General features: G+C 42.4%; 1 protein-coding gene across 3 annotated transcripts in view; it reads left to right on the forward strand.

The window, feature by feature from the left end:
- FXR1 (FMR1 autosomal homolog 1) overlaps positions 1-17,356 on the forward strand; it is a 103,996-nt gene extending 86,640 nt beyond the window's left edge. For 2 of the 3 annotated variants that reach the window (XM_068281078.1, XM_068281079.1), the window contains 8 exons: positions 2,825-2,934; positions 3,054-3,140; positions 3,232-3,439; positions 4,365-4,568; positions 6,898-7,098; positions 13,510-13,590; positions 14,015-14,106; positions 16,006-17,356. In XM_068281078.1, the coding sequence (XP_068137179.1) occupies positions 2,825-2,934; positions 3,054-3,140; positions 3,232-3,439; positions 4,365-4,568; positions 6,898-7,098; positions 13,510-13,590; positions 14,015-14,106; positions 16,006-16,155 (1,133 nt within the window). In that variant the 3' untranslated portion in view covers positions 16,156-17,356. The remainder of the gene's footprint in view (positions 1-2,824; positions 2,935-3,053; positions 3,141-3,231; positions 3,440-4,364; positions 4,569-6,897; positions 7,099-13,509; positions 13,591-14,014; positions 14,107-16,005) is intronic. The other variant, XM_068281080.1, reaches the window with a different exon arrangement.
- Positions 17,357-22,471: the final 5,115 nt, after the last annotated feature.

Genomic DNA, 22,471 nt, shown 5'->3' on the forward strand with positions numbered 1-22,471 from the left:
TTTTGAATTATCTTGGCAAGAAATAGGCTGGCCTCGTTGCTTTCATAGTGGGGAAGTTTGAGTTTAGCTAATCGGAAGTCATATTCCACAGTCAATGCATTTCTCAGCTTTTGACAGATCTGGTGCCGTTTTGGGTTGGAAGATTTTTGATGTGCCAGCCCCAAAGCTTGGATAGCTGATAAATTGTTAATTTCTGCTTGTTTGGATTTTTTTTTTGTTTGCGAACCTAATTTGATTAGGAAGCCTCTTAGTACTGCTTTGTGCGCTAACCAGACTGTAGCCTCTCCAACTTACCCTCCCTGTATTCAGCTTGAAATATTCATCAAAATGTTCTACAATATATTTCCTATTTTTTCCGGATGTCAGTAAAGAGATGTTGAGTCTCCAGGGGGGCCTTGCATTTCTTGTCAGGGATTGGTCTATGGTGATAGAGATCGGGGCATGGTCTGACCATGTGATACTACAAAAAGTTTCTGAAGCCAACATTTTTAATAAGTGTATGTCCGTTAGAAAAAAGTCTCTATCCTGGAGTAGGATCCATGCATGTGGGAAAAAAAGGTATAGTCTTTTTTTGTTGCCATAGGTGGCTCTCCAGGGGTCGTAGAGGTCTAGTTTTACCAGTAGGGAAGCGAAGGTTGTAGATTTCCCTTGTTTGTTGGAACAGTCCATTTTGTGGTTATAAATGGTGTTGAAGTCTCCTCCTATTAGGCCAGGGGGCTTGGAATCTGCTACTTTGGTAAGAAGTCTTCTAAGGAATTTCAACTGACCTTGGTTCGGAGCATATAGGTTGAGTAAGGTGTAAGGGGAGTCATTAATGGTGCAGTGGATTAGGATATATCGGCTTAGTCTTTTTTCCAGAATGGAGATTTTAACGTCCAGATCTTTGTGGAAGGCCATTAGTACTCCACATTTCTTTTTTTGGATTATTACATATTACTTGAGGATAATTGCTGTTATGGCATCTTGGGGCTTTCCCTTCTTGGAAGTGTTTCCTGGACAAATAGGACATCAGAATGTAGACGTAGTGCTTCCTTCCATAAGGAGTGTCTTTTGACCGGAATATTCAAACCTTTAGCATTAATTGAGCTAAAAATCAGCATTTATAAAAGAGGGTGAAAGTTCTTATTCTCCCCAACTATTCTCAAAAGGGATTGGCAGAGACATGGATCTGTATGAGAGCTCCAGTGTAGAGGGAAGTGAGGGGGAAAGGTAAGGAGCAGATCTAAGTAAATTAGAATTGCAAGGAGCAGAATACAAATTCGCATAAACCGATTAGGTGGGGGTAATGTTAGTAGGTGAACTGTGAAACAGCTGCCAAACATGGCTCCAAAATGGGGGTAAAGGTGAGATTTTCCTCTTATAGGGGAAGTGCTTATCAACGGATAGGGCCAAAGCATCTGGTAGTGGGCCGTGTACACCTTCATGACACTAGGTTCCAATCTCGCTGGATATTGGAAGATGTAGTGGAATTCCTAGGTTTGGGAGCAAGATCTGTAATTTTCACACTCGAGGAGGAAAGTAATTTGGTGCCATCGGTCAGATTAGATATGGTGTAGAGGGCGCCCGCTTTGTGAATGAGTAGTTTGGTGGGGAACCCCCAGCGATAGGGAATGTTGTGCTCTCTTAGGCCTTTTGTGACTGGTAGTAGGGTTTTCCTTTTTGCTAGAGTAGCTTGAGAAAGATCGGAGTATAAGGTGATGCCTTTATATGGTTCTGGGAATGATCCATGTTTGAGATATTGAAGGAGAGTCTCTTTAGTGGGATAGAAGAGAAATGTGCGTATCACATTTCTGGGGATGTTGTCTGGGAGGAAGGAAGGCTTGGGAAGCCTGTGAATGCGTTCAATGGCCAATTCTAGCCCTGAGAGTTGTGGGAGTGCTGTATGTATATGCTTTTGAACATACTGTTTGAATTGATGTTGTTGAATCCCTTCGTTTATCCCCCTTAATTTTTATATTGGATCTGCGATTCCTATCCGATTCCTGGATCTGCTGCTTTCATTTTTAACCAGGCTATGTCACTTTGCGTCTGTTATGTGCAGTCCACTGTTCTATTGTGCACTGAGGTCAGTAGGGCCACGCTGCTTTCTACAGAGGAGATCCTGTCTCCTAAAAGGCTTACAAAGTTTTGCAGGTGGTTAGTGGCTGCAGCAATCTCAGCGGAGATTGACATCTTTAAAGTTAGAATCAAATCCTTCATGTAAGCTTGGGTCAGGCATTGTTCTGTGGCAGGAAAGGATTCCAGGTCCCCCCCCTCCTTGAGCTGAGAGAGATTGGGCTAAGATGGCTTCAGGCATGCGAGGAGGTGGAATGGTGTCACTGCCTACCTGTTCCTCCTGTGATGCGAGTCTTGATTTAGCCGGGCTGCGGGATTCTGTGTATGTCGGGTGAGGAGTCTCCTGATGCTGCGAAGAGAGGCGGGAGTGAATCGGGTGTCAGCTTGTCAGAGCCTCCGGAGCGTTGTGGGAGCTGGGCTGTCTGTGTGCTGGAGCCGGCGCCATCTTTGCCTGCTTGTCTGCCTGTAAACATCTCCGGTATTCTCTGCAGTTTCGGCGCCAATTTCTTTCTTTTATTGTTCGCCTCCATCCCCATCTGTTCCTCCGCCATCGGAATGCCGCAATTGCGGGATTGGAAACTTTTAAAGCGGCTTTTGGAGCTGGGGTACTCTCACGCCCCCCCCCCCCCCCCCCGGCCCTATTTTCCTCCGATACTACGTGAAATGTGTTCCAGTGCCTAAAAAAAAATGTAATGTTTTGCTGTTGGAAATGGTGAGCGATTGGGTCTTTACTGCATGAGTGGATTTACAAATCTGTGTTCTCTTTCAGGAAAGGTCATTGGCAAAAATGGTAAAGTTATTCAAGAGATAGTGGATAAATCTGGAGTTGTACGGGTGAGGATTGAAGGAGACAATGAAACAAAGTTACCACGTGAAGATGTGAGTTTGTAAATTTTTTTTTGCATGCCAACAATCGGCATTCTCATTTTGTAGCTTCTGCATCAGAACTAGATTTGTGCTGAGAAATGTTTATAATCCACTTTTTTTTATTTCTGCAGGGCATGGTTCCATTTGTGTTTGTAGGCACAAAGGAGAGCATTGGGAATGTCCAAGTTCTTTTAGAATATCACATTGCATACCTTAAAGTGAGTTAGTGTCCTTATTTATCCCTTTAAGAATTACAAAATGATAGCAAGATATTGCAATCTATACATTTCTGCCTATTTCAATTTGCAGGAGGTAGAGCAACTAAGACTGGAAAGACTTCAGATTGACGAGCAGCTTCGTCAAATTGGCATGGGTTTCCGACCATCTTCAAACCGAGGAACAGAAAAAGAGAAGGGTTATGCAACGGATGAAAGCACTGCCTCATCTGTCCGTGGAAGTCGATCTTATAGTGGAAGGGGTCGGGGCCGTAGGGGTCCAAACTACACATCTGGTTATGGTAGGTCCTCCTGGTCCCCTTGCCCTATCAGCATAGTTTTCACTTCTTCCTAAAGCGATCTTCCCTTTTTTTTCCCCTCTCTTCCCTATTTTTTTTTTTTTTTTTAAAGTGACCTTTGACAAGGATGGTTGTGACCCCGGAACTACTTCTAGGGCACAGCAGCATGCACTCTTGTTTAGAGCTGTGCATGAGAGGGCAACATGTCTGAGCATGCTCAGTTTGTCCTTGTGCTGTACCGACCACGTGACCAGCTCCATTGCACACAGACATGCTCTGAACAGGGACACTGTCCTCAAAGTGCAGAGACAGGAGCCTACTTGACAGAGACATGGAGGGGGCATAACTTTAGCAGGCAATGGGCACGCGCTAGGCGTCCCCATTGCAGCTGATGCCACACCTTTTGGGTTACCCACCAAGGAAACCACAAAGTGGGTACAGCAGAGACTAGGGGAAGGGGACTATGGGTGGCAGTAGTGTGGCAGAAGGCATGGGCACAGGTCAAACTTCAAGGAGAGAACAGACGATGGGCTAAAAATCACTTCAGGTACTCTTTAAAACTAAATTAAGCTGACAGCATGCATTACATGCTTATACAACTCTTATGTTTTAATATAGGAGTTATTTGAGGGTTGTTTCTGGATGCCCAGGCTATATTTACCCTGTTTCACCTTTGCCTGTTCCTTACACACAAAAAATACTTTGTGATTTTCATTTGGCGTTTGTGACCAAAGGCCTTGCTAACTCCCAGTATCGTAATATATTAGCATTTCTCATCCATTTTATAATAAATTTGACAAAAAAGTTGATTGGTTAGTGGAGCGAATACAAATTATTTTTTTTTATCCTTTTCTGCCATGAACTCCAACCATAGATCTACCTTTTTTTTTTTTTTCTTTTTTTTTGATTTTTTTTTTTTCTTTGAAAGGTACAAACTCTGAGTTGTCCAATCCTTCCGAGACTGAATCAGAAAGGAAAGATGAATTAAGTGACTGGTCACTTGCTGGTGAGGATGACCGAGAAAGCCGCCAGCAGAGAGACAGCCGGAGGCGCCCTGGTGGCAGGGGTCGAAGCGGATCTGTGGGTCGTGGTCGCGGTGGATCTAGAGGTGGCAAATCGTCTATTAGCTCTGGTAACGTTTTTCCTGTAGTTATTTTCTCTTCAACAAATATTTAAAGCTTTTTTTTAGCAGGCATGTTTTTGTTGGGTATGCTGTACAACTGTTTTATTTAGAAAAGAAGCAAGGCAAACAAGTGGTTATGATTTTTGCCCTTAATTATTGCAGTATATCAATTTGGCATGTAGGAATTGCTTTTACTCAACAAAGCGGAACATTCACTGTCTGTGTCTGTGTGTGTGTGTGTGATCATCTCCCCAGTGTGACCACAAGCAGCAGTAAAACGGTTTCACGGTCCCCCTTCATTGGAAACCACACAATGTATTAGGAGTTAGATGAGTTGCAGTAATTTCTCATATTGCCTTTGAGAAATTGTTGCTGAGCTCTCTGAGGGCCTGTTTCCACTTGTGCGGTGCAAATTAGTCGCGCAATACGCAAAACAAATTCGCACGCGTATGCGAATTTTACCGCAAATTCGTGTGCGGTTTCGCATATGTTAGTAAGTATGCGTATTTAACCATGTCAGTGCCTGTGTGCTTTTACATTGATTTTATGCGAAAACGCCCGCGAATTCGCAGTAAAATTTGCATACAAAAATGCATGCGAATTTCCTATTAAATACATCGTATGCGAATCGCATAGCGGTATGCGAATTCTGTGGCGTCTACCGTGCAGATTTTTTTTTCTGCTCAGAAATCCTGACAAGTGGAAACTGGCCCATCCACTTGTATTGTCTATGCAAATCTGCATGCACTACCCGCAAATTGGATGCAGAAAAACTGACTCTAATGAATGCCTATGGGCCTGTTTCCACTAAACTCTATTTTTCTGATGCAGATTTTCCCATAGGCATTCATTGGAGTCAGTTTTTCTGCATCTAATCTTTGTGTAGTGGAAACAGGCCCTAACTCTTACTCTCCTTCTGTGATCTCTGGATGGAGGAATTTAACACTGCATCTTTTCTTGCCTCCTTTCTGTGGTCCGGTTTGGGAGCCGACATAGCAGATTAGTCGCCTGTCCTGCCTCTTTGTGATAAGTGTGTGCTGTTCATATGAGCCGTTCTCCTGAAGAATCAAATTTGGGGATTTCCATTTTGAACCACTTCACATGTAGACCTTGTTCCCCCTTATGGACCAGAGCAGTTTTTTTACTTTTTAGCTACTGTATGTCCCTATTTGATCAGTAGTAACTTTATCCCTATTTATGACACCCAAATGAATTTTTTTTTTTTTTTTTTTTAAGACAAACTAGGCTTTCATTGTATGGCATTTTTCCCTTGCAGAATTTTTTTTCATGTATTTTAATGGGAAAAGGAGGAAAAATATATAGAAGAAAAAAAATCCGTTTTGCCAATTCCAGTTTAAAAATCAAAAGGGCAACTGTAGATAAAACACACAAATTTTGTTTGGCTATGTCTACTGTTAATCACAAAACTTAGATTCTGTTCCTGTCACAATTCATGGTGGGGGTATTTGATTCTGAAATAATGCTACAGTGGGTATTTTTCACTATAAACTGAGAAAATAAAAGTAATTTCTAATGGTAAAAATCAATCTTATGGGCTCAGGGAACATATTTTTCCATTTCACCAGTTAGTGCTGCAGCAAGTCCAATCGTGCACAGCTGTACTTCAGCTACAAGACTTATCTATGTCCTTGTGGCTTAGATCTCACAGAAGACGCAGATATACTGTAGTGGTGGATAAAGTGGTTAAAGACCTAATGAAACCATTCTTTTGTCTGTACAAAGAGTGCAGGGTGCAGTCATAGAAAAAAAAATTGCCTTCACGGGTACTAAATCAGTATGGAAATGGTCATAAAAATCAGGGCTGATGGTAAATGTGAAGCGTCTTGATAGAAAAGTTGGATACTTGCCTATGGAGAGGGAAAGCTCTGGACCTCATGAATACTTCCCGGTCTTCTCTCGATGTCCTCTTTCCCCTGCTGTACGTTGTTCAGATTTGCCCTCTCTGGCAGTCCTTGAGAGTTTTTGGAACTGTGTGTAGTACATACCACCAGTCTTTTTAAGCACTTGGAGGAGTGCTTTTTTGAAACTTTCCAAAAATCTCCTAAGGTGTATTCAACCAGTTGATCGATTAGCTTCAACTGGGGGGGGGGGGGGTTCTGTGCTGGATCAAGAGACAGAGGACTGGGAATGCTCTATGTGGTCCAAAGCCTTCCCTCTCCATAGGTGAGCATCTTGACTTTTTTTTTTCCTCCAGAATGCTTCTGTTACTTTGAGATTCATATCAATGTGCTAAGCAAGTTTTCTCTCTTGATTTTGCTGATGGTTTTTGTGTTTATCACAGAAGGCTAACCTTAGCTTGGCCTTTTTTTGTTCTCAGTGCTGAAGGATCCGGACAGTAACCCATACAGCCTACTTGACAATACAGAATCAGACCAGACAGCAGATACTGACGCAAGTGAATCTCACCACAGCACTAACCGCCGGAGGCGATCTCGCAGGAGGAGGACTGATGAAGATGCCTCTTTGATGGATGGGATGACAGAATCTGATAATGCCTCTGTAAATGAAAACGGCCTGGGTATGTTTTTCTGCTGTGATGAGTATAGGTTAACACAAATGTTTAAACAACTTTGTATCTCCCTTTTAGAAATGCAGTGTTTTGCCCTTTAGATGCATTGTGGAGGTGTGCATCCTAAATGGTTGAGTATTTTATATTTACATGTAAACTGTTACATTGCAGGCATGACCTGTTTAAAGTCTACACGAGGCGGATTGTATATACCTTATAGGACGCAGAGACATGTTCTCTGCCGAATGATATGCCTCTGTGTCCTTCTGATGCCGCAGTCAGTCCCCCCCCTGAGCTCTGCTGTCCCCCCTCAAATCTATCGACAATCTGATTGTCACTAGCTTATGCTGGATAGGCACACCTTCATTACGCCCATACCAGTATTAGGTATGCCCCTCCCCGCCTCCGTCAGCTCGCTCCCCCGCCTAAATCAGCCTACTCCATGTGTGGAGCAGGCAGTATGTTTATTATTTTCATGCCACCTTGGGTTCCCTTTAACATCAAAATGTTTATGGTTATATTCTTATTCTGGAGCCTAGTGTAGCAAAATCCCCTCAATTAACAGCTTAAAGTGTACCAGAGACCTGCAAATGTAAAGATTTGATACTTACCTGGGGCTTCCTCCAGTCCCATAAGTGGGCTGCGTCCCTCGCTGTCCTCCGTTTGTCCGCAATCATCCCTGGTAGGTGGCTTAGTCGGGTCCAGCCTGGGTCTTCTGCGCATGCACAGACCTCCCGCGCATGTGCAGTAGACCCAGACCGACATGGCTGAGCCAGTTTCCGGAAATGATTGCCTCTAAACAGAGGGCGGCGAGGGACGCATCCATGCTTATGGGGCTGGAAGAAGCCCCAGGTAAGTAAAATAAACCAGAGACCTGAAAATGTCAAGGTTTTTTTTTTTTTTTTAACCCATTCTCGTTCCGTCGTTTTCACGTGAGAAATGTTCACCTCCCATTCATTAGCCTATAACTTTATCACTACTTATCACAATGAACTGATCTATATCTTGTTTTTTCCGCCACCAATTAGGCTTTCTTTGGGGGGTACATTTTGCTAAGAGCCACTTTACTGTAAATGCATTTTAACAGGAAGAATAAGAAAAAAAATGGAAAAATTCATTATTTCTCAGTTTTCAGCCATTATAGTTTTAAAATAATACATGCCTCCATACATGCCGGTTATTACACCATTAAAATTATGTCCCTATCACAATGTATGGCGACAATATTTTTTGGGAAATAAAGGTGCATTTTTTCCATTTTGCATCTATCACTATTTACAAGTTTTAAATAAAAAAAATATAGAAATATTTTATCTTTACATTGATATTTAAAAAGTTTAGACCCTTAGGTAAATATTTACGGGTTTTTTTTGTATTGTTTTTTTTTTGTTTTTTTTTTATAGTAAACATTTTATTTGGGTAGTTTTGGGAGGGTGGGAGGTAAACAATAGATTTATAATGTAAATGTGTGTTAATTTTTATATTTTTTTACTTTGTTGTAGTATTACTTTTTGGCCACAAGATGGCGGCCATGAGTTTGTTTACATGTCGTCACTCTAAGCGTAACACACGCTTAGAGTGACTCATCGGGGAGGGAACAGCCAGAAAAAGCACAGCTTCCGAGAGAAGCTGTCTCTTTTTCAGCGGGGGAGAGCAATCAGTGATCGGGCACCATAGCCAGATTCACTGGTAGCGCGCATGGTTCCTGGACGTAGTTTCTACGTCCAGGAACCAAAATAGGTTAAAGACTCCCAAGCATGGGCTACTTATCAAAGATTAAAATATTTCAGATTTAAAGAGAGCCTGAGGTGGGCTTATAAAAAAACAATGTAGGCGACCTGATCCGGGCGGATCAGGTGGCCGCCATCCCCGCTGCTCTCCGCTACTTTGTTCGCCTGCAGCACGTTGATTTTGCCTTAAGGGGGCGAGAGCCCCAGTAGGCATTTTGAGCAGGGAATAAATCTCCCATTACCCTCTGAAATAACAACAAATTTTGTCGATAATTGCGGGGGGGGGGGGGGGGGTGTTTGCAATGCAGAGAGCGGCATGGGGGAGGGGGGGGGGGGATACACAGGGGCATGTCATGAGGCAGAGAACCTGTCTGTGTCCCATCTATCCCCCACCTCCCACCGCACCACCTCGTTTTCTCTTTAATATTGGCGAGATGTGTATCCTGAACTGAATTATTGTATGGATGTTGACACGTGAACTGTTTATATTTGGCATGACACCGTTTAAAGAAGACCTGTAATAAAAAAGAGTGGATCCAATTTGGTTTGGCTATTCCCGCCTGAACTTAGAATCATTTAAATTCGGTGTTAGTAAATTTGCATGCACAGGAATGGGTAATGTGTACGTATGCCTAGAGTTGGGCTTTAATGTCACTGTAGTTCATTTGATCATGTTTAATATAGAGCAGAGTTTAAATTCTCAAGTGCTGCTAATACCACATTCCTTGCTGCCTAGAAGTCTCTCGCGTATAGTCCATTTAATGTTTGAGACACACCTGGCTGTAAAAGAGAATAGAATTCAGGTGTCAGTCTGTCCAATCTATGACCCATCAGGAAAATTGTAGATAGACAGCTGAAGGCTGTTCAAATGTGACCTTACTGATTTCTCCGGGTACCAGTTTAGGAATTGAGCCATTTGTATCCAGCTCTTGGATTTCTCTGTCACCAAATTAACCTCCAGGGTGGTGTGATTATTTGCAAATTTTAGGGTCTAAAATCGGTTCAATTTTTTTGGCATGCTTTTAGAACCTAAAATCGCAAAAACAATCATGCCACCAGAAAGCGTGCAGCAACCCCTGCACTCAACTCCCTGGAATCCAGTGCTGCAGTTCTCCCTCCATCCTCTGGGTGGTGCTGTACCCCTTATAGTTAGATCGCCAGTGGTCATCATGACTTCAGACTGTGATCTCACCAGAGGGATCCAGAGTTTCAGAGGACAGGAAGAAGAATGGCTGCCGGTGTCTGGATCCGGGGGAGGTGAGTTGTAACGCCCCCTGCGTGCTATTCTCTGCATAGACCTTGCGGCTGTCGCCACGAGTCAGGTACCGGTTACCGCTAAGGACGTTAAAGGGTATGTGGAGTGAATATAAGCTTATGAGATGGTGATTTGTAGGTGTAGTACAGCTAAGAAATAGAACATTAGTAGCACAGATGTAAGTCTCATATTTACAATTCAAGTAAGAGTTAAACTTCATCTTTGCAAAATGGCTTCACTGAGCTCTCTGGTTGGCTACAATACTGTTTTCTGAAGCACTTATCTCAACCTTTCTCTGGCATCTTGTTTTAAGGGTTTGCTGCTGGAAAGTTAAAAGGATCATTAGCTCTGTTCTGTTTCATAGTTTAAAATACAGTGTAGTCTGTAAACTGCAAATATTAGAGAATGATGCACTGTTATAAAAAAAGCTATATAACTTACCGTATTTTTGGGACTATAAGACTCACTTTTTCTCCCCAAAAATTGGGGGGAAAAGTCAGTGCGTCTTATGGTCCGAATACAACAAATTTGGACCAGCCCATGTCCAAATTCGGAACATACGCGTCCTCATGTGTCCCCCTTTCCAGTTCGCAGCAATCCTCCGCTGTCCAGCCATGTGACAGTACTGAGATTTATTGCATTTTGTCGTCCTCTTTACCCCACCGCTCGTTCTGCGCCATGTGCCATTGCACGGCTTCAACGCGCTGTGGGTAACTAGAACTATAGTAACCTAATTTACTCTGTTCTTACTGGATGGCGGGACTCGAAGGTGGGACCACGTGCTGTCAATGAGACCAATCACTGCACTCTCAAAGTAGCAGAGAGCGCAGTGATTGGCCTCATTGCAAGAGCCATGGTCCCGCCTTTGAGTCCCAGCATCCAGTAAGAGCGCAGCAACTTGGGTTACTGTAGTTACCCACGAACACTGAAGCCATGCGGATGCAAAGATCTTCCTCCCGGTGCTCGTTCCCCTTGTCAGCTGCCAGGAACCACAGAGACATCCGGCGGCAGCAGCGAAGCAGGAGCCCGAACCAGTGTCTGATTACCGCAAAGAGCGAGGCTGTAGGAAGTCTCATACCTCACAGACAACCGTGCGGCGGGACACGGTAGAGAACACGCGCTGGGGGACCATAGTACTGCCACATGGCTGGAGAACCGAGGAGGATTGCGGTGCCTGGAAAGGGGGGGGACATTAGGTCCACGTATTTATGGTATGACGAGGGAGGACATGGGGTCAGAGGTGAACATAGGGACAGAAGTGGACACAGGTACAGATGAGGACACGGGGTCATAGGGGAACAAAGGTGGACACAGGGTCAGAGATGAACCGAGGTGGACATAGCGTCAGAGGGGGATAGAGGAGGGAGGAGGACACTGGGTCAGAGGAGGACACTGGGTCAGAGGAGGACACTGGGTCAGAGGAGGACACTGGGTCAGAGGAGGACACTGGGTCAGAGGAGGACACTGGGTCAGAGGAGGACACTGGGTCAGAGGAGGACACTGGGTCAGAGGAGGACACTGGGTCAGAGGAGGACACTGGGTCAGAGGAGGACACTGGGTCAGAGGAGGACACTGGGTCAGAGGAGGACACTGGGTCAGAGGAGGACACTGGGTCAGAGGAGGACACTGGGTCAGAGGAGGACACTGGGTCAGAGGAGGACACTGGGTCAGAGGAGGACACTGGGTCAGAGGAGGACACTGGGTCAGAGGAGGACACTGGGTCAGAGGAGGACACTGGGTCAGAGGAGGACACTGGGTCAGAGGAGGACACTGGGTCAGAGGAGGACACTGGGTCAGAGGAGGACACTGGGTCAGAGGAGGACTCAAGGGGACACTACATGTCAAAAGGGGACATAATAATTGGGAGAGAAGATCCGCAAGACTCCCCTGCACCACGAATGCACCAGGTTTAGTATTTTTTTTTTTCTACTTTGTTTTTATCCCCTAAACCTGGGTGCGTCTTATGGTCCGGAGCATCTTATGGTCCGAAAAATACGGTAAAATAAAATAAGCAAAGAGAATAAAAATGGCTTTTCTTTGCTACTAATGTTCTATTAATTATCTGTACTACACATACAATTATATCAAGTTTTTTTTTTTTTTTCCTTTCTTCAGTGTCCCGTTACAAATTAATGCGAGCTAGACTCCAAAAAATGTTTGAGCTCAAAATAATTTATTATCCAGTAAGGTGTGGAATTATTTTAATATTCACTGTCTCTTCTGTGTATGCAGCATTTACATTGCTGTTTTCTGGCACACCTAATGCAATTGACATGGAGTCGCTTCTGATACTTTCAGGTTTTACTATAAACTATGCATTTTATGAATTTTGACGCTGCTGAAAGCATTTGTGAATATTCTGTATAGGTACTTTAATACGCACATATGACCAGTTCTGAAAATACGCATTGCTGTGCATCTATATTGAGATTATCTTAAGGACAAGTTTGTACTCTGGAGTGTTAGGGCTCGTTTCCACTTCAGCCAGCGTGACTATTTTTTTTTTTTTTGTTTTTTTTTTTTTTGTTTTCCCTTCCATGCCCATGAATTGTACCAGGGCTGTGGAGTCTGTACAAAAATCCTCCGTCTCCTCATGTTCGGATTCCACAGACTCCTCTAATTTGCATATGACAATCTTGTTGATTGAAAGTATGTAACATGAAATTCGTCTCTTAACTGCCAACGCTTAGGAATTTTAAGACAACTGAAGTGAGAGGGATATGGAGGCTGCTATATTCCCTTTTAAGCAATACCAGTTACCTGGATATCCGGCAGATCTTCTGCCTCTAATATTTTTAGTCATAGACTAAAACTAGTCCTTGGTAAGAGTACTCGTAGAAGGTACAAACAGGAACAAAGAACATCTCAGGCCCTAGGCAATGTAACTGTGGGTACATGTAGGAGTGATGTGCTGGTACTCTGCATGAGAATGAGGGGATTCTTCCTCTTACACATTCTTCATGCACAATCTGAACCAGGTTTATGAGTGACAGACAACACCTCTGTGTTCAGTGTGCACAACATTCTCAGTGGATTCCCTGCAGCTCTGTGGGGAGTGCATATGTAGAGTATAGTATAGTAGTACTGTGTAATTTAAAGTAAACCTGAGACAGATGAAATTAGTTTTATACACACCTGGGGCTTCCTCCAGCCCCCTTCAGGCTAATCAGTCCCCCCCCCCCCCCCCCCGACTCCAGGTACCCAGAAATTGCGCCAACTCCACAGCCCTGAATTGTACTGAATCTTGATTTTCAGTAGGCTCTGTATTCCCTTCTGATTCAGAAGGGGGGAAACTGATGAAACCACCCCTTTTGGAAATGAGCCCTTACTCTTCTATATTAGTTTTTTTAGTATGGGAAATGTTTGACATAGGTTTAATACATCTTGTCACAGAATAGTAAAGTTTTTTTTTTTTGATGCACTTTACTGTTGCAGATGATAGTGAACAAAAACCCCAGCGACGCAATCGTAGCCGCAGGCGTCGCTTCAGGGGTCAGGCAGAAGATAGACAGCCAGGTAACTAAGGGTGGAATATCTGGTAACTAATATGCATGGATTTGATTTGCTCTTCTGTCGGGTATCTTTCAGTGATGTGCCCATGGATAGTTTAACATATGAGTGAAAAGCCAAGCCTTTAGTAAAGTTACCAGAGATCTAACTACTAAATGCTGTTGAGTTTCCTGTCTTTCCTTTGTATTCCAGTTTGGTCTGCCATGTGTTCTCTGATATAACGATCAGTACTAATAAATGTGAATACATTTGGTCAAAACTACTGAATATATTGTGTATTCAAAAATAACCTGCACTTCTTTGTAAGCAGTTGTAGCGTTGCTTCTTTTAGCACAATTTATGCACTGTTTGAATTATTTGTCCGTGTCTATTGGGCAAAGGCTGTCACTTAACTGGTCTGTGACTTACTGTAAACTATATCCTTGTACAGTTACTGTGGCAGACTATATCTCCAGGGCTGAATCTCAGAGCCGGCAGAGAAACCTCCCTAAAGAAGCACTGGCAAAAGGCAAAAAAGAGAAGGTAAGAGGAAATGTGGGGTTCTACAGAGGGTGTTTGTTTTTGTTTAAATGCAAACTTTGGAAAGACACAAAGCTTTGCGATGGTTATAGAGGTTTGTTTTCTTTTTACTTTGTTAATGTAGAAGAAAAAAAATGCAGCATAAACATTTTGTACCGTACCAGGAAAATGACTTCCTACTAAAAACTACATCCTGATTGATGTACCTTGTTCACAACTCATAATTAAAATGTCTTCACAGTCGGTCAGATTTAAAGTGGTCTTTTAAAGGGAATGTCCGTGCTTAAAGTGAACCTTAACTGTTGGAGAAAAGTTTCTTACCTGGTGCTTCCCCAAGCAGCGGTCCTGTTCCCTTGCAGCTCCTCGATTGTCGTTCGGTCCCCTGCCGCGGCTTAGTTTTGTTTTTGCCTGACTGACAGTTGGCCCCTGGCAACAGGTCCTCTTCCTCACCGTCAAGCACATTATGCGCAGTACGCTTGCGCATGATGCGCTTGGCGGCGGGGAAGGCAGACTTTTCAAAATATGCTGGCTTTTATTGTTAACGGTTATTGAGCCACAATGGGGTCCAACACCAGTACAGAAGCCAGGCTCTGATGTAAATACGGAGTCGGGAGGCCCTTGCCTGGGCAAGGAGAGTGCCAGTGGTTGGAGGTGGTGTGATTGTAGGTAGCTTGGCTGCATTTCTGAACTTGGAACTTCACCTTTTAAATATGTGAGTTGCTGGAGCTTGGGCAACCAGGAAACCCCTTATTCAGAAAAGAATTGAGCATGCACACCACATCTGCTGCACTAAGCTGTGGCATCCACTCTAAGCTGCTGTGCGTGCACACCATAACGGCAGCACTAAGCCAGCGCCCACACTAAGCTGCTACCAGTACTAAGCCACTGGCCATAGGTGATCCTGTGCGTACTTACAACCTTCAGTTAGTATATATGATAGCTTGTGCATCTGAGGTGGTAAGGCTGCATAGTATGCTGATTTTTAAAGAGGAACTTGATATATTTTACATTGCTATTTGTAAATCTGTATGGCAATCTAGTAAGAGGCACCAATACATATACTGTAGAAGAGTTTAATTATTCAGGGCACCCAATCTTACATTAATTATTCTGGTTTTAGCAACACAAACCTTTCCTATATCTATATATATGGCCCCTTTCACATGGGCAACTTGAAGATGATGAATTCTCCTGCATCAGCCGCGTTCTTGTTACCTAGACAGGTGCCACCGTCTAGGGATATGCTCATTGTGGAGGACAAAATGTTTTCTTGCAGGCAGATTTAGTTTGGACGTGTTCCTGGTGTGCTGCTTTACCACCCTGGTGGGCACAGAGGATACCCAGTAGGCATGGTTAACAGACGGAGCAATTTTATAACTAGGTTGGCAAGTGGAAAGCTATAGACTACAAGGTACTTGTGTAATCTAGAGTGGCATTTGTTTTCCCCCTTGTTCTCTAAATGTGTGTTTTTTGTTTTTTTTTTCCCTCCAAATTCCTTCTAGCTGCAATGGATTAATATTAAAGGAAACCTGAGACCGGACATAAGTTTTATACATGCCTGGGACTTCTTCCAGCCCCCTCCATGCAGATTGTTCCCTCGCAGCCATCCAAAGCCTCCTGCATCCACCGGTAGAAGCTCAGTTGTCTCTGCCAGTCATTGTGTACTGCACGTGGGGAGCGCTGTTGGACGGAACCTGTGCCGACTTGCCAAAGATAACGGAGCTTCTACTGGAGGATGCAGGAGGCTTTGGATGTCTGTGAGAGAGCATCTGCGTGGAGGGGGCTGGAGGAAGTCCCAGGTATGTATAAAACTTGTCCAGTTATCTCAGGTACACTTTTTTTTTTTTACTTTTCAGAGATTACTTTGTGTTAACTGTTGCTTGTGATTATTCCATTTTTCAGGTAAAGGAAGCTATTGAAGAGCTTGGTTCTGCAGAAAAGGTCACAAATGGGCCTCGAGGGTCCTCTGATGGTGCTTCAAAGTCTCAGACATCAGCCCCAGAAAGAAAAGATGGAAGCACCCAAGAAGCCATACTGAATGGGGTGTCCTAAATGGAGTTTTCTAGTTTACAGTTCCTATACATTACATTTTACAATAGTGCTTGTACAAGCTTGCCAAAGATAGATTAAGGATCGCCAGTCTTTACACCACACTTTCAGTTCCTCCATTTGGAATAAAGAAAGGGGAGGGATCCTGATACACATGTTAAACATAAGTTGATACCTACTGTGTTCTAAATACATCATCAGATGTGCCTTGAGATAGTATACGAAACATTAAAGAAAAAAAAAAAGTAAAAAGTGCTGGCTATAGGAAATGTTTTGTTTTTCAAATATAGCATTGAATTGGGGAGATCCTGCATAATATTACGTTCTGAAAGCATTAGCTGCTTTTGTTACATTTTTAATATGCAACCACTTCTTCACCTGAGGAAAACTAGAAAAATGCAGTCTAAAAGTATTTTGCACTGAACTGTAACTTCTCCATTGGTTAGGTCTGGAAACTGGTCGTTTTAATACATGTGATTTTTTTTCTTTTTTTTCTTTTTTAAAAAAAAGCTGTATGGAGGAAACTGCAGACCACTGGAACAGACAAATACTCATCTGCAGCTATTGGCAGTGACTGTTCTTCATTGGGGCTTTGTTTGGTTTATTTATTAAACTGTACAGTATTTAAAAATCAAACATTGCTATAAACACTAAAGTGAACGTAGTCATGTCCACAGACATAATCCTAACTACTGATGAAAAGATCAATTTCCAGAATGTTTCTCCTGTATAAATCTGCATATGTTAGTCCTTAGTATGGTATTTTTATTTTTGTTTTGGTTGTTTGATGTGCAATATGTTTTTGTATGCAGGTAGTAAAAAGAAAAAAAAAGAAAAAATAAACTTTGATCTTCCATTTTTCATTATCCGCCTAGTTTCCTATGGGGGAAATATGATGGATCCCGAACTCCTCAGCTGTCAGCAGATCCAGCAGCGGGAAGTTTGTCATTAAAATAAACTTCAGTTCCGTAGGATGAATACAGTTGACCAGTTTTAAGATTTTAAGTGCTTGATTCAGTTCACAGGATATAATGGCTGATAAAAGCTGGTATGATTCTTTTTGTACTAAACCATTTTCTCCAGTTATATTAAGTGTCACAATTGAAAACTTGGTTTTGGTTCTGCTGATGTTGGCCACACCTACTCAGGGCCAAGGTACATAACTGGACAGAAACCCAAGAAATAAACCTCTTTTCAGCACATACTTTTCAAGCATATCTTGTCTTCTTCTTTTTCATTTCTCATGTTTCTTCATACAAACATTTTTTTATCAGGCTCTTGCTGCTGTCAGATCTGCAATATCTCATAAATAAATACTTTATTTTAAAGGCTTGTACTATAAAGCATGAGGTACCTCCAAAGGAGGCTATTGAAACATTTAGCCATGGTATATGATTTATAATGTGAAAATTGGCAGCTTGAATTTGATATCCACTATATAAGCATTGCTCCAAATGTCATTTTTGGCATTAACTGCATACCATTTTGTGAAAAGTTATTGGTTGGTTGTCATTTCAGCATCACTATTTCACTAGTACTTGATGGTTGTACAGTTTTATTAAAGGGACTATGTGCCTTACATGTATTCCAGAATAGATGCTCGCTCATTACTGTATTTTAATAAATGTTCAAGTGTCTCCTCTAAAGCAGTTCAAATTCTTAACCGTTTTTACCCTGAAATGTTCACTGTAATCTCAATAGGAACAAAACCCATGAGGTGGCTATAAATATTCTTCTAGCCTAAGTATGTAGTAATGTTAGGCTTAGATGGGATGTTGCATAAACTGAAATCTGTAAAATAAATGTGGCTTCATTTTGCTGTGTGAATAAATATGACGTGTACAAAGTGTAAAATCTATCTATGGGATAGGGCAACAACACGGTTTTCAGTTAAAACAGTGGCTTTAATTCACCAAGGGCAGTTCGCTATAAAATAGAAGAAAAAATTGGCTATGTAACTACTGGATTTGGTATTTTAGACTTTTTTTTTTTTCCCCCTCAAATTCGATAACATTTTCACACATGCAGTAATTTACTGAAGAACATGGCAATTCACAAAGAGCTTTTCGCTAAATGGCAGGAGTCTTCCCAACTGTGGAGTAGGTCTCAGTATCAAGCTGTTTGTTATGGTGGTGATCTAACACTTCTGTGTTGACAGCATTAAAGGGGCACTATAGCGAAAAATCGTAAAATTTAAAATATGTGCATAGACAAGTACGTTTTTCCAGAGTAAAATGAGCCATAAATTACTTTTCTCCTATGTTGCTGTCACTTACAGTAGGTAGTAGAAATCTGACAGAAGTGACAGGTTTCGGACTAGTCCATCTCTTCATAGGGGATTCTAAGCAAGGCTTTTTTCCTTTATGAAGATATTCCATAAAAAGGATTTAAACAATGATGCTGGCGAGCTTCCATGATTGCTGCACAGTTTTTTTTGGCAGTTGGACAGAGCAACTGCCATTCACGAAGTGCATTTGAAAATAAATAAATCCCTGAGAATCCCCTATGAGATGGACTAGTCCAAAACCTGTCGCTTCTGTCAGGTTTCTACTACCTACTGTAAGTGACAGCAGCATTGGAGAAAAAGTAATTTATGGCTCATTTTACTCTGGGAACAAATGTACTTCTTATTTGTATATGTTTGCACATATATTAAATTTTTTAAAATTTTTCGCTATAGTGCCCCTTTAAGCTGGGAATACATGAGGTTTTTTTGGGGCAGGTTTACTGGTCGTTTTTTCCGACCGATTTCCATTCACTTCGACAAGAAAATCGTTCAGAAAAAAACTATTGAAATCAGATCGGACCTGTTGGAAATGATCTGTTGAGCAATCTGCCAAAAAACTCATGCTGTACTCTCAGCATTACTGTATTAAAGGGGCATTGCTTTAGATCTACATCTCGCTTTTAACCACTCTAAGGCCCAGTGCACACCAAAAACCTCTAGCAGATCCGTGAAATGATAGAGGTTTTTTAAGCAGATTTTCAGAGCGATTCTAGACATGTTTAGGGCTTATTCACACTACAAGAGCTTTTCTAAGTGCTTTGTGATTTTAAAAGCTCTTGCTAATGTTATCCTACCTGAGGGTTCTCACTGGAGCAATGTGATTTGGTAAAAATCCCCCACAGCATTGCATTAGCAAGAGATTTTCAAAATCACTATTGCTTAAAAAGCTCTTGTAGAGTGAACAAGCTCTTAGAGAGATTTTCTAAACATGCCTAGCGTTTTGGAGTGTTTTTGTGTAGCAGATTACACATTTTGTTACAGTAAATGCTGTTACTGAACAGCTACTGTAACAAAACCCCCTGGAAAACCACTCTGATTTTTTTGATGTTCAGAGCAGTTTGAGCTTTAACTATACTTTATATTGAGGCAGAAATGCATCTGCAAACCGCAAAAAAAAAAGGCTGCAGGAGCCACGTTTTGCGGTTTGCAAAAAAAAAAAAACTCAAACCGCTGGTGTGCACCATCCCATTGAAACATTAGCCAAGCGTTTTCACAGTCGGCAGCGGTTTTGAAAACTCTACTAAAAACGCTCTGGAACGCAACGTGACCAAGCGTCCTGGTGGACGTGAAACGGCCGTCGCCGACCCTTCTACAGCCCTGAGCACCCAGCTCCACCCTACCCCGCACAGTATCGCCATGGAAAATCAGGTGATGGCTATTTGATGCTTTGTTGCACGAGTTGTTTTTACAATAAATGAGCTGAATGACGGATGGTGCCCGAACCTGCTTCTTGTCAACAATGAATTTGATATGCTTCCTTCTTTCCATTTCATGCGAGGCACACGTCAGTGGGTAATAGTTTATTGTGCAAGAGACCCTCTGTGCGGGAAGTGTTGACCTACCTTATTTCTGCCCATGGATCCCTCCTGACCAACTGGGAGTGCCACACTTACTTTTCCTTTTGATCAAAGCAAAAACGCTTGGTGTGAACCAGCCCTGAATGCGTCTTTCTCAATTTTTTTTTTTATTAATGGCTTTAATTTAGATGAACTTTAATTGTTGTTCCTCTGCATCTAGGAGCATGACTCAAGGGTTAATGTCTACAGGGTAAACCACATCCTCTGCCTGCTTTACTCTGCAGGGCAAGTTTTTCTGCCCCCAGGCACCAGTGTATTGGCACCAATGGAGCAAGTAGGACACGGGTGCCTGTAACATTTTATTGAATGCTGTTTGTGGGGCTGTGGAGTTGAATCTGTCGGAGCAATTTTTGGGTACCTAAAGTTGGAGGCGGAATGGTCTTAAGAAATTTAAAGGAAAATATAATTTTTCTCTTCAAACTATTTGCTCGTTAAATCAAGTAATTTGTTGTGATGTTAAATTTGGGCCTGGTGAATACAAATAAAGTTATACAGTAGTGCTATACTCTACACATGAACTGTCTGCAGGGCTGCTGTGAATCCACTGAGAACCTTGTCCACATTGAATGCAGAGGTTGCCTATCACCTGTAAACCTGGTTCTAATTGGGTGTGAAGAATGAGTAATAGAGGAAGAATCCCCTCTTGTTGTTGCACAGTCCTTGCACATCACTTTAAAGGTGCCCAGTAACACAGTACAGTGTTTTTTGTTTTTTTTTTTCCATCAGATGCGATCTTTCGATTGCACTTTTTACTTCTGATACAGAAAACTGCAAAGTGGTGAAAATCTATACAAAACGTTTCTATGGTTCATTGGAACAGAAAATTTAAAACCATCCAAAACTTTTTTTCTCTTCAAATAAGATCATAAAATCTAATTGACCTGTTCAGGAACGATCGATAATTACCTTCTGATTACTTACGATTGTAAAGTGTGTGGAAAGGACTAGGTTTTGTCTGTGTTTAGCAGCTAATGTATAGCCTAATGCTGGGAATACACGGTTCGTTTCTGGTGGTCGATTCTACTCTCGATAGTTTTTGCCGCTCGATTCTGTAGTCTTCTCTTATCCTCCGCTCGTTTCTATTTTTCATTCACTTCTATCGAAAATAGAGCGACGAAAGGATCGGACATGTCGGAAATTATCCAACCATATAATCGCCTCAAAACGAACTGCGTATTCCCAGCATACGTTTTTTAAAATGGATTTTCAGCGTACATAAAAAACCCAGAGGTACACTAATGCTTGTTAGAATGCCCCGACACATAGGCCTCAATTCACTAAGCTTATCTCCTGTCTTTAATAACGTTTCTAGAGTTATAAGTGATAAGGTGATAAGTTATGGTGATAAGGCATGTAAGATTCAGGAAGCATTTTACCTCAGGCAAACCTAAAGTTAACTTCTGTCTTTAAATTAAGGTGAGAACTCTAAAGTTAACTCTTCAATCCTTAAAATAACTCCAGAATGTTAAAGTTAAAGACAGGCTGTTAACTTATCTCTACACCTTAAAGAGAACCCGAGGTGAGTTTGAAGAATATTATCTGCATACAGAGGCTGGATCTGCCTATACAGCCCAGCCTCTGTTGCTATCCCAAACCCCCCTAAGGTCCCCCTGCACTCTGCAATCCCTCATAAATCACAGCCACAAACAGCTTGTCAGAGCTGGCTGTGTTTATCTCTATAGTGTCAGTCTGCTGCTCTCCCCGCCTCCTGCAGAACTCCAGTCCCCGCCTGCATCCCTTCCCTCCCTGCTGATTGGAGGGAAGGGACGGGGGCAGGGACCGGAGCTATGCAGGAGGCGGGGGAGCAGCTGAGACTGACACTACAGATGTGTAAACAGCCTTAACAGCACGGCTGTGATTTATGAGGGATTGCAGAGTGCAGGGGGACCTTAGTGGGGTTTGGGATAGCAACAGAGGCTGGGCTGTATAGGCAGATCCAGCCTCTGTATGCAGATAACATTCTTTAAACACATCTCTGGTTCTCTTTAAGGCAAGATCGATGTGGGGTGGTAAGTTTTCTCTTGCCTTATTATATCCAGCCATTGGCCTCAATTCGCTAAGATCATGCTGGAGATAAGGCAAGAGAAAACTTACCAACACACATCGATCTTGTCTTATTAACCTCCTTAGCGGTATGCCCAACACTGTCGGGCATACCGCCGGCTGTCCCCAGGATGATTTTAAAGGAGAACTGTAGTGAGAGGTATATGGAGGCTGCCATATTTGTTTGCATTTAAGCAATACCAGTTGCCTGGCTGTCCTGCTGATCCTCTGCCTCTAATACTTTCAGCCACAGACCCTGAACAAGCATGCAGCAAATCAGGTGTTTCTGACAATTTTGACAGATATGACAAGATTAGCTGCATGCTTGTTTCTGGTGTGATTTAGACACTTTTTCAGTCAAATAGACCAGCAGGGCTGCCAGGCAACTGGTATTGATTAAAGAGAACCCGAG

The sequence above is a fragment of the Hyperolius riggenbachi genome, chromosome 4 (genome assembly GCF_040937935.1).
Source record: "Hyperolius riggenbachi isolate aHypRig1 chromosome 4, aHypRig1.pri, whole genome shotgun sequence".
Taxonomy (NCBI): Eukaryota; Metazoa; Chordata; class Amphibia; order Anura; family Hyperoliidae; genus Hyperolius; species Hyperolius riggenbachi.